General features: G+C 49.2%; 3 protein-coding genes across 3 annotated transcripts; 2 read left to right on the plus strand and 1 right to left on the minus strand.

Moving 5' to 3' along the window:
• The first annotated feature begins 2281 nt into the window (after positions 1 to 2281).
• On the plus strand, positions 2282 to 6089 carry FVEG_08486 (hypothetical protein). The gene is made up of 3 exons (XM_018897380.1): positions 2282 to 2892; positions 2982 to 3226; positions 3288 to 6089. The coding sequence occupies exons 1-3, from the start codon at positions 2657 to 2659 to the stop codon at positions 5564 to 5566; spliced, it is 2760 nt and encodes a 919-aa protein (XP_018755015.1). The 5' UTR covers positions 2282 to 2656; the 3' UTR covers positions 5567 to 6089.
• Positions 6090 to 6520: 431 nt separating this feature from the next.
• On the minus strand, positions 6521 to 7585 carry FVEG_08485 (hypothetical protein). Its single transcript, XM_018897379.1, has one exon. The coding sequence runs from the start codon at positions 7513 to 7515 to the stop codon at positions 6571 to 6573; it is 945 nt and encodes a 314-aa protein (XP_018755014.1). The 5' UTR covers positions 7516 to 7585; the 3' UTR covers positions 6521 to 6570.
• A 1362-nt stretch (positions 7586 to 8947) lies between these two features.
• On the plus strand, positions 8948 to 11230 carry FVEG_08484 (hypothetical protein). The gene is made up of 6 exons (XM_018897378.1): positions 8948 to 9226; positions 9293 to 9698; positions 9751 to 9753; positions 9804 to 9999; positions 10045 to 11000; positions 11051 to 11230. The coding sequence occupies exons 1-6, from the start codon at positions 9097 to 9099 to the stop codon at positions 11088 to 11090; spliced, it is 1731 nt and encodes a 576-aa protein (XP_018755013.1). The 5' UTR covers positions 8948 to 9096; the 3' UTR covers positions 11091 to 11230.
• The last annotated feature ends 420 nt before the right edge of the window (positions 11231 to 11650 follow it).

Here is an 11650-nt window from a genome sequence, read left to right on the forward strand (position 1 = left end):
GGAGAATTTTACACGTCACATGCCACATGACAACAAGGTGCAAGCCACTTTTAAGATAAACACATATCAAAAGTGATGATAAGAGAAAATCATGAGTTTATTCAAGAGTGTAGGTTAAGGTTTCTATGGATGACATCACTGATTACTCCAACTATCAGGTCAATAGTTGTGTAGGATATCAAACAGCTCTCAACTTAGTTCATCACTTCATCCTCAGCCATTTCAGCGTTTTGGGTTTACATGTTCTATCCAGCTCATTGCACCAACGCATGCCTTGACGGATAAACATATAGAAATAGATGTATCCAAAGTTCCTCAAAAGTCCACAACAGATTAAATGACATCAATGGACCATCTTCAAGTCTTTGTTGATCGTTGAGGGAGGTGATTTGGAGTTGAGACTACCCTACAGCAGACAAAAACAGCAAAATCTGTGCTAGCGCGGTGAGAATTTAAGCGAACTCCCCGTGCACGACCAGAAAAGCTTGTCCATGTGCCAATGTTGATCACGCTCGTACCAAGCAAGTTGCCACCATTTTGAGTGACTAAAAGGCTCGGCACATCCGACCACGTCGTATTGATTTGGATCATGTGTCGCGTGCTACATTACCAAGAGAAAACAATAGCTCGACTTTACGAGCTAAATCTGCCAGGTACACATTGACTTGGTCTGTTTTTTTGTTTTCTCGTCGACTCTCGGTCGGTTATGTAACGAGAAATTAGTGATCGTCAGATACGACAAGGGACAAGGTGTTTCATGGTTTGTTCCAGCGGCATGACAGTGGAGTGGAGAGCTGATCGTCTATCTCGTGTGCCGTGTACCGCCTCTTTCTCGGATCACGGAACACAAAGGAGGAAGCTATCGAAAGTCTATGGGACGGAGATGCTCGTATTGACGGAAATTGACATTGGGAGCAGAGCATGTTATGTTATGACCTTCACGGTTAGCAATGCCGAGCGTCTAGAGCATCTCGCCGTCTAGAGGTGTTGACCGAAAAAGGAGAAGAGGGCCCCGCTTGTCAATGCAGCCTTTGCAGATGAACTGCCGCCGTTGGAAAGGCTCTGATTCTTTTTTTATGACAGAAGCACGCTAGAAGTGTGCGTGCTACGCCGACACGGACGGGGGACCCGCTGCGAACACTCTCAACTCCCCAAACGAGTCAGCCCTGGGGGGGAAGGGATATACGACACGACCAGTTATATTGCCAGGGCCGTAAGATGCAGAGACGTCAAAGGATTCATCCATCGGTGAGCACATGATGAAACTGTAGCTTGCAGCTTGTGAACGGAGGGAGGTATGCGTATGCAATCGCAACGGTCGATCCCGTAGCTAGACGGGTACCAGTAATAACATGTAATATGATGACGGATTATGAAGGGCTGAAGGATCTAGTTTATGCTTACTGTGCCAAGCATTCCATGTTTTTAATCCTGTAGCCGCGGTAGACAGGATTGATAATCCAATGCAATCCATCAAAAAGACGATCCCAATCGAAGATGGAAACAGCCCAAGAGGCGGAGTGGTCAAATAAATCACCCCCGCTCAAAAGAAGACCCCAAATCAAGGTAATGGCTGTAAACCACTGCTGCAGAGTGGTGGCGGTGCACGCAGATTATTACATCGGCGCTTGGTTCGTGGTGTAAAATACCTTCAGCCCAGTAACTCTACTCCCCAAAGGACTTCGTGCCACGCAGTAATTACCACAAACAGCCTGTCTACCCCACCCCGGAAGAGCATTGTTACGGCCCCGGCGGCCCATGGCATGCACGCCATGGATGCTTGGGCGTTGTCGAGTGGCGTAGCATTGGAAACACAACAATGCTCTTCTGAGTATCAAGCCCATCAGCGGTGACTGCATGCTGACCAGCAGAGATGCGCCATATTGTGTGATATCAGCCGGTCAATTTGTTCCGCCAACTGCAGTGCATTGCACACCACGAGGATACAGTACCTACCTAGCTTTGTTGACGAACCAAGCTTTTTTATACAGTACCGACAGTATTAGCCACGTTGCGACCCTGAGTTTCCCTAGAAAAAAACCATTGGCGGGGCTGTACCCTGCTAAAACGAGCCCCTAATAATCTGGCGGCCGAGGAGCTAATGAGCTACTTTTGGAGTTGCCACTGCCACAGACCCGACCCCTGAACACGCGACCCCTTTCTTATTTGGCCTCGAGCTCTTGGGTTTGTGTGTGCAGGCATGTTTTTTTTTGATGGTGTCTACCCCACATTCTCCCGCTCATTGGAAAGGAAGGTGCATGCAGAAATCGCCCAAGTTCCAGACTCAGCTTGTTCCCGTCCATTGCGACACACAACACACGACACACGCTCTACCTACACCTCGGCCCTGTCAGTTCATTAACTGCATGGTACTAAGTTAGACTCTTCTTTACCTAGCTTGGGGGGAGACAAGACGAGACTTCTTGGCTCTGTTTTATTTCCATCATTTTTCTTCATCTTTTCCCGATCCCTTCCCTCCCTTCCCTTTTTTCCCTTCCCTCCTTTCCGCCCCCATTTACAAATCCTCTAATCAACATCGTCGTTGTTTTCGCTTTCGTGCGCGCCGCCCGCCCTCCCTCCTTTCAACAATCAGCGAAGCGGCCACTGCGTCTGAGTCTCTTTTCAACGAACAGACCGCGCAACGAGCCCAGGCAACATGTGTTTCCTCTTCTCGGTATCCTATGTTTTCGGCGTCTTCTTCGTCTCGGTGATCGCCAGCAAGCTGCTACATCTGTGGACACATTTCTTCACGGTGCCCGCAGCGGCCTTCTTCCTGTACCTACCGACCTTCTTCCTCTTCGACCTGTTAGCGATATGCATAGCGAGGCTGTTTTTGAGCCAGTCCAAGACACCGTGGGCTTGGATCGGGTGTTTGTTTGGTACCATTGCTACGTATGTCATTTTTCTCGGCGATCGATTGCGATGGCCCCCAATTTTGAGATGAGATGAACTTGCATACTGACACTTATCCGACTTGGCAGGCTTGTCTCGATCGGCGGCTCGGCATCCCAGCTTGGATTCTTCGTTAAGACCGGTGGAGAGCTCGATTGGCGCGATGCGACAGCTTACGCTACAAGCAAGGAGGGTCTTAAGGTGCTTTTCAGCGGCAGCGAAGCCGTGATAGCTTGCGGAATTGTTCTGCTCATTATTGCCATTCCCATCCATGGATTCTTCTACCGCGCATTTGGCGCTTTTGTCGGCGCAATTGGCGAAAGCATCCTCTCAGGTTCGTGTCTGCGATGTCTGCTTTTTTGGTCCGCCCGCTAACTTTTTGCTTCACCCGCTAGTCTATTCCTACTTCCGAAGCTTTCGCGTGCGAATTCCTGGTATCCAGCGCGGTAGATACTCAGCTCTCAAGAATGCCGATACCGATCTCGAATCGACCGATACATACTCGATGGATGAGGATTTACGATCCAGCGCCGAGAACCCTCCGCGTGCGGGCGGAGAGAAGCTTGCCACCGTTCGAGGCAAGATTGCTCGATTCTTTGCGCGAATCCCATTCTTCTCCTGGCTGTGGAAAATTGCCCTCGCTCTTTTCCTCATGCTCACGCTGATTTTCCGACCTGCCAAGCCGTACGATTTGTTGTCAATCACGCTCCCTGTTTCGATGCTCGATGTTTTTGCTCCCGAGCCCGATTTCTGCCAGGCGCAGCGAAGCTTAATTCAGAACGCTTTCCCGTTCCCTGACTTGATCAACAATTCGACATGGAAACAACCTGATGGCGAGTACTTTAGAGGCTGGGCGCCTTTGGCCAACAAGGATATGAGCCCTCTTGGTGAGGCGTACCGAAATCACACTGTCGATTGGCTGCCCGAGAAGGGAGACCTGCCCCGTGGCTTTTTCCGATTCGATCCCAAGCGCTTCAAGAACGGTTACCACGGTTCACTCAGCAAGGGCAGTACCATCATTTCCGAGCACAAGTGTCCCCAGGTCTCGCTGCAAGAGAAGGATCCCTACTACAACCCCGTACAGGACCCATTGAAGATCACCAACCTCGATACCGATATTCTACCCACACTCAAGGAAGCGCTTGGCAATGGCGACGTCAAGATCAAGCATGTCGTCTTTATCCTTATGGAGAGTCTGCGTGCAGACTTCTGGCCTCTGCAGCAAGGCTCCCATACTCATAGCCTGATCATGGATCTCAACAAGAGCGACAAGGAGAAGGAAGCGGCCAACGAGCGGTTGTCATGGATGATGCCTCACATTGAGAAGATCACTGGCCTGAAGCAAGGGTTCACCGACAAGAACGGCAAGCCGTACGCGAAGCCCAACTACACATGGCACGATCAAGCGGAGGAGGGTTTCGGTGGCATCAATGTCGCGACCGCCTACACCGCCGCCACAATGTCAACCAAAAGCTACTGCGCCAATCACTGCGGAGCTTATCCCATGCCTGTTGAGAAATTCGCCGAGGCCGACACCGACAGCTACCAACCTTGTCTTCCCCAGATTCTCAGCATGCTCAACAAGGTCAAGACCAACACATCCTCTGACGATGCCGATTTCCGCGATTTGCAGTGGAAGACTGCTCTCTTCGAGGCTGAGATCGAGGAGTACGATCGTCAAGAGAAGTTCGACGCCAAGCTTGGCTTCCAGCACATCATCACCAAGAAGCAGCTCGAGCACCACTGGCGCTTCAACGAGTCGGATGTCTTGGGCAAGAAGATCAACTATTTCGCCTACCCCGAGCCCATCCTTATACCTCATCTTCAAGACTTCATCACCAACACGACCGCCAACAACCAGCGCATGTGGTTGACTCACTTCACCAGCACTACCCACCACGCTTGGGGTCTTCCCGAAGGCACTCCTTACTACGACTACGTTTCTCACACCGGCATGAACAAGGTGCACGACAACTTCAACAGGTACTTGAACACTCTCCGCTGGCATGATGGCTGGATGGCCAGCTTGATGAACCTCCTCGACGACCAAGGCATCGCCAACGAGACCCTCGTTGTCTTCGCCGGTGATCACGGTCACTCTTTCAAGGACGACGGCGCTGGCAAGGAGGGCACATACGAGAACCAGTTCATCTCCAACTACCGAGTCGGCCTGACCTTCCGACACCCCCACCTCCCCCGAGTCCAATACGACGCCAACACCACCACCATCTCTATCCTCCCGACCATCCTCGACCTCCTCATCAACAGCGGTTCACTCAACGAGAAGGACACCCACATCGCCTCCGACCTCGTCCAAGACTATGAAGGTCAATCCCTCATCCGACCCTACAAGAAGACCGACGGCGACCGACGAGCCTGGACCTTCTCCGTCGTCAACTCGGGCGCTGGTATGCTCGGCGTCACCTCCGCCGACGTCCCCTGGCGTCTGGTCATCCCCCTCAACAAGGTCATCGAATACCGAGTCACCGACGCAGTCAACGACCCCATGGAGCTCAAACCCGTAGCTGCGTGGTCACCTGAAGAGCTCGAAACAGAAGTCCGTTCTGCCTTTGGCGACGAAGCCGCACAGTGGGCCAACGAAGCCATACCCATAGCCCAATGGTGGGCCCTGGAGCGCCAACGTCTCTGGCGCTACCACTCTCTGTCCGCATAGACATGTCCATTTTTTTTATATCTGCATCAAACCGGCGTTTTTGGGAACCAAACCTTTGCTTAAACTGTGTGTCATCTTTCAACACACATTTGCATCAACAAGCATCACGACAGAACAAACCCCCTCAGTTTCTTCATCCCCGGATGGATTGAAGACGTGGGGTGTGTCTCACTCTCGAATCTTGGAACAGCGAAAAATAATAATCCCTTTTTCTTTTTTTCGATACAACCTTTTCTCTTTGTAAAAAGGGCGACGATACGATGCGTGATAGAAAGGGGAAAACGGGTCGGATAAAGACAATCCATGTCATCATTTTTTCTATTTTTTCATGGCTTGAATAACCCAGGCTTGAGAGTTTTATCTAACTCGGAGTTTTCGGCGGAAGGGGAATGGGGGACTGTGTTGACGGTCGCTATGGCATGGCTTCACTTTTTGGGGGCATTTGTTTTCTTGGATCATTTGTGTATAGCGTCTAGAGGTTTCTTTTTGAACAAATGCATACTTGACTACCTTTTAACAGAGTATTTTCAAGGTTCGTGATGTTGTGCTTTGGTGGTGATGCTCGCGTGACGCTCACGGGGGAAAGTTTACAGAGTACGGGCCCGTATTTTCGCAAGTTAGTCTTTACTGGGGTAGGGATGTGACATGTCCTCTATGTAAGGCTGTGAAACCAGGCGGTGAGGCGGTCTGCACCCTGAAGGATTAATGTTTCGTCGCACTATGTTGGAGTACAATTTTGTGATACGGATTATTGACACCTGGAGGCTTGAGCGGGTTTCACTGCATTGACCACTTGAGGCTGTAGCAGATTGCTGATAGAAAGGGGCTTGGCGTTAGATCTTTTCGGCTGAGGCTTGATTGGTTGAGTTTGTGATGGTGATATCAGATAAGGTTGTGAGATTAGCTTGGTTGCACGCTAAGTTTATGGTGTTGACGAACAAGGGTTAAAACTATCTCAATGTCTAAGGTTTGGAATGTATTTAGAGTAACTATTGTATCTGAATCTAGTTCGCTAAAAGTTCCTCTCTATGTTTATCGATCCATGCCTTGAACGTAGTAGGCTGTCTACCAGTATACTTCCTAAAATTCAACGATGCTTCTTTATATGTCTCCGGCTCATACAAACTCGCTGGATCACGCGCGAGATCTGATAATCTCTCAACAGCAGATTTGACCATAGGCTCGGGAAAACCTCTCGACCTGAGTTTGGCTCTATGCTCATCACTGTTGATCTCCTTGATGCTGATATTCATCTCTAAACCTTCACTGACAACCTTCCATGCGGTGCGCTGGGAGAGCAACTCTGGTCCGCATTGCGATATGACCAACTCATTTGCAGGTGGTGTTGCAGCGACTCTTGCACCTGCGAGAGCGCCGACGTCTTCGGGGGCGAGATAATCGAACGGCGCGTCGGGATGAGCCAACTCAAGTTGTCCCGACTTGACCTCTTGCCAATCCTCCAGCATCTGAATATTACTCGCGAAATACGCAGGACGTATAACAGTATAAGCAATACCAATTTCCGCCAGCGCAAGTTCAGCCTTGCCATGAACAACAGCTAGTATCTCTTCCGCTTCAGAAGATGCTTTAGCACCTCCATTCTCCGTAACACAAAACGAAGAAAGCAGCACAACATGCGTGATACCAGCCCTCTTCATAGCTTTGTACGTTTCTAAAAGACCATCTTCTGCTTGAAAGAGTATGTATGAAAATGCTACTGTTGCTCCTGATTCAGAGACAGCGCGCTCGATTGACTTGGGATCTGAGAGATCGGCTTGGACGCGGGTGAAGCCTAGTTTCTTCTCAAGGTCTAGTGTGAAGCCTGGGATGGGCTTTTTGGTGTTGCGCATGGCGAGTGTGACTTGCACACCGCGGGAATGGGCTTCTAGGGCTGCTGCGCGACCGACTGCGCCTGTTGCGCCGAAGATGATGGCTTTGACTGAAGACATGATGGTATATATCTGGCTGTTCAAATATCTGCAAGAAGTTGGCGATGGGAGGAGTCAAATTGCCAAAAACATCTACTTTAGCTTATTATATACTCAACTCTCAACTACTTTGACTTTACCGTCTCTCGGAATCGGCCTTTTCATTATAAATATCGGTATTCTACATTGTCCGCTATCGAGGTTAGTCGAGCCGCCGGGACTTGCCAGAGCGTACAAGTCGCCACAGACGTCGACCAATTGATGAGCATGCTATATTCTTTTAGGATTGTAGCGAGGATCGGACTGCCAAAATTGTCCGAGAGGATGCGTTGTTTGCTTTGCTTTTGTGGAGTCGTCTACGTAATCGACTTGAGATTTCTCCTCGTCTGACTTTGATGGAGGGGATTGTCGTGAAGTGGCTTTATGGACCAATTGTGGGATATTCGGTAATGTCAGAAAAGAGAGTGTCGGAGGAGTTTAGTTTTGAGATTATGGGTGTCATCGGCAGGAAGTAAGTTTGCAAGGACAAGGCCAGATTGATATGCTCATGAGCCAATCAACGATTGTTTGGTGGTTGAATATATATGCTTACAGCATATGAATCTAGTTGCTTTATTTCAACATCGTCGGTTCGGTCTGCGTCTTCAGCGGCAAAACGAATGTGAACGGTCGAGAATGCTGCGTATCGGAAGCAGGGTGCACGATTGCACCATGAGGGTATCGTCGACATGAAACACTGTCTTGACCAGTTATGAACAGATCAGCCAATTCGCAGATCAATGATATCGAATTCAGCCATGTTCCATCTCCATGCGAGATAAGATAATGGCGCATTCGCTGCTTGAAACATGAACCAACAGAAGCACAGTAAAGCAAAGTAAGCATTGAGGCTGCGTCACAAGAGCCTTGGCAAATGCTTATTTCCAGCGGCTCAACCACTATCAATTTGTCTCTGCCGCCTGTTGATCTTCAATGCCCTCAAGATCAGCATGATTCACTTGCTACAACTCACGCTTCACCTTGATACAGACAAAGCGTCAGAGCCCCTCGGTTTTAACCAGATTTTAATTACGATTTACCTCGTCAATGCTCAACCTTAGCTTCCCTGGACCCTCCATGCGGGGCACCGTCATCTCCCGCGAGAGTTTGACCAGGGGGCGTTTTCTCCCCTCCCTTGGGGGCTAGAAGCTCGATAGAACGATCTGAAAGTAAAAAAGACAAGATATTGTGTAAAGTCACAGGCTAAAAGGATAGACGAATGGAATAAATGGCGCAGAGGCGCTGCCGTATGCAGACAGACCAGACAGATCTCGCTCGTGACGCTAAAAATTCGCTCGCTACCTTACCCTTATCCTTATCCACTGGGGCCCCAATGTTAACAATCAATTAAAAACAAGGAAGGGCCTTAGGAATTTTGGGATTATCGTCGCTAAGTACCCAGCCTAAGAAATCAGGGGTAAATTGACAACAGTGCTTATTAGCGGCGTTCTTTAGCGATCAAATTATCGCGAGGCCTCCTTTTAAATTATGACGGCCCCCCTTTCTCACTCACATTCTTGATTCCATCTTCTTTTCTTACACAAAACTCACGTTTCACCCTCAATGAGTCCCTCCCTCGCTACGGAGACCACCAGATACAATGACTGCTCACCGTCTAGTGCGAGCGAAGATGAAGATGACGCGCCTGACCCGCTGAATCTGAATCACCATGGTATTGATTTCAGTATACGAGGTGCGCGCATAGCCCCTTTTTTAGACGAGATATCGGAAATGACGGAGAACTGATTGTGAGAAAAAGATACCATGAAGCGAGCGCTTCGTGCATCATCGCGTCTAGGAGATGGCGTTCGATATCAGCAGCTTGGAATCTCGAACTCAAATGATTTGGAGACGCAGTCGCCCCCTCTTGACCGTACGCAGTTCGACTTTAGCAGCCACCATGAGGGAGTCTCGTTTTTCGGTCAGATTCGATCAACGGTCGCTGCATCGAGATTGAATTGGTTATTGGTTTTTGTACCGATTGGACTGGCGGCGCATTCGTTCCAGATTAACCCTCTTGCGATTTTCATGACGAATGCCATTGCTATTGTCCCGCTTTCTGTCATGTTGACGGAGGCGACGGAGCGTATTGCTGCTGATGCGGGAGACACCATCGGTGCGCTGTTGAACATTACGCTTGGAAACCTTGTTGAGTTGATTATCCTGTGAGTTTTGCTGTGAGATTGATTATAACGGAGATTTTGCTAACGGATGCAGGGTGTGAGTTGAGATGAGATTGAGTTGGTGAGGCTGAGAACTGACTTTTACAGCGTTGCACTGGTGAATAACCATATCCGCATTGTTCAAGCTTCGATTTTAGGTAGTGTCCTCGTGAACCTTCTTCTCATCTTGGGCTCTGCGCTTTTCGCAAGCAGTATGTCCAACATCGACCCTCACAGCAGCATGGAAGAGTCTGAGCTCCTGGCCGCTCTCCTCTTCGTCTCCGTCTTCGTCATTCTCATCCCCGTGAGTCCACTCATCCTTTCTCATACAAGCCACTAACTTGAACAGACGGCATTCGACTATACCTTCCACATGAAAGGAAAGAAAAGCGAAGCTGCGTTGAGTATGAGCCGCGCTTCATCGCTAGTAGTCCTCGTCATCTACATCGTGTATTTCGCGTATGAGATGAGACCCAAGCATGTCGAAGCACCAGCAATTCCATTACAGCCACTACACACAGAAAATCACCAACACAGACGAAACCAGGGTTCGACGTCTCACAGTGCAAGACTTATTCGATTTGCGGACCAGGAAGTTCCGACGCGTGCGAGGAGCACGACGCTTGATACGATGAGCGTGGCGGAAGCTGAGGAGGAGCGGGGGAAGAGAGAAACGACTCGTGCTAATTTATCGCATCGGTCGAGAGGGAACTCACGATCGCATTCGCGCTCTGGCTCGAGGACTGAGTTTCATGGGTCGGAGATGCGGGACCTTTCGGTTGGAAGTGCGCAGTCGAGAACGACTATTATGGAACGACCGGAACTCCCGGGTCATCCGTCGCATCCTTCTAGTACGAGCGGCACTGTAGCTGCCGTTACGGTTCTGTTTGTCTCATCGGCTCTCATGTCGATGAACGCAGAGTTTCTCGTCAAGACGATTGACGATGTTACTCATGAAGGCGGTCTATCAGAAGCTCTGATCGGCCTGATCATTCTTCCCGTGGTCGGAAACATCGCGGAGTACGTGACTGTTGTCACAGTCGCCATGAGAAACAAGCTCGAGCTTGCTATTTCTGTTGCTGTCGGATCAGCGATTCAAATAGCTCTCTGTGTAGCGCCCTTGACAGTGCTGATAGCCTGGATGCTGGGCCGTGACCTCGAGATGGCGTTCAACGTCTTCGAAACTACGACTTTGGTTGGATCGGGTTTGCTGATCAACCTACTGATTCTTAGTCGTGCGGGCACTGCCATCAGAGCTATCGGCCTTAAAGGAGCTCTGATGTTTGCCTGCTATGTTATCATTGCGTAAGTTGCTTTTGGTCATCGGAGAGAAGATATTTGCTAACAAGTTGCAGTCTTGGTGCGTACTATGAGCCGCATGGCAAGACAAAATGAAGCGGATGGGGAGAAAGGAAAATGTGATAATGATAATATCAAGACTTAGATTCATCAACCATATAATTTCACTTCAATTTTCTCATGCTGATACCCAAACAATTTCATATCGAGGAAAACAATCATACTCCAAACACTAAACATAATCCATACATACTTCTAGCTCGCATTTTAGATGTTGCAACCTAAACTCATTTCTTCCCTCGATGAGTCCACTTTATAGACTTCCACCAATTCGAAGCAGGTCTTTCTCTCAGAACCTCCTTTGTCAAATTGCCATCCTTGCCAACAGCCAGCCAGCGTCCATCATTATCGAGTTCCATTGTTAGCTTCCTCTGAGCTTGATTATAAGCATCCCTTGAATATATGACTCTACAATCCTCGTACGCGTGAAATGAGGTTAGAATCTTGTCGTCCTTCAGAATCTTCGTATTAACGCGCATAGATGGATCTTTTTCTGGAGATATGCGGCCGACCCCTGGGAAGGATGTTTAGCGATTTTGTCGTCTGATGTGTTTTTTTCATACTCACGGAATGAACACGCCATTCGCTCCTTGCAG

This window comes from Fusarium verticillioides, chromosome 10 (assembly GCF_000149555.1).
Source record: "Fusarium verticillioides 7600 chromosome 10, whole genome shotgun sequence".
In the NCBI taxonomy this organism is placed as follows: domain Eukaryota; kingdom Fungi; phylum Ascomycota; class Sordariomycetes; order Hypocreales; family Nectriaceae; genus Fusarium; species Fusarium verticillioides.

Bases quoted from the DNA above. Each gene is read 5' to 3' on its own strand.
- FVEG_08486 (XM_018897380.1), top strand. From the start codon at position 2,657: ATGTGTTTCCTCTTCTCGGTATCCTATGTTTTCGGCGTCTTCTTCGTC. The intron at 2,893-2,981 runs GTATGTCATTTT...CCGACTTGGCAG, and splicing joins TTGTTTGGTACCATTGCTAC to GCTTGTCTCGATCGGCGGCT. The intron at 3,227-3,287 runs GTTCGTGTCTGC...TTCACCCGCTAG, and splicing joins TGGCGAAAGCATCCTCTCAG to TCTATTCCTACTTCCGAAGC.
- FVEG_08485 (XM_018897379.1), bottom strand. From the start codon at position 7,515: ATGTCTTCAGTCAAAGCCATCATCTTCGGCGCAACAGGCGCAGTCGGT.
- FVEG_08484 (XM_018897378.1), top strand. From the start codon at position 9,097: ATGAGTCCCTCCCTCGCTACGGAGACCACCAGATACAATGACTGCTCA. The intron at 10,000-10,044 runs GTGAGTCCACTC...TAACTTGAACAG, and splicing joins TCTTCGTCATTCTCATCCCC to ACGGCATTCGACTATACCTT. The intron at 11,001-11,050 runs GTAAGTTGCTTT...AACAAGTTGCAG, and splicing joins GCCTGCTATGTTATCATTGC to TCTTGGTGCGTACTATGAGC.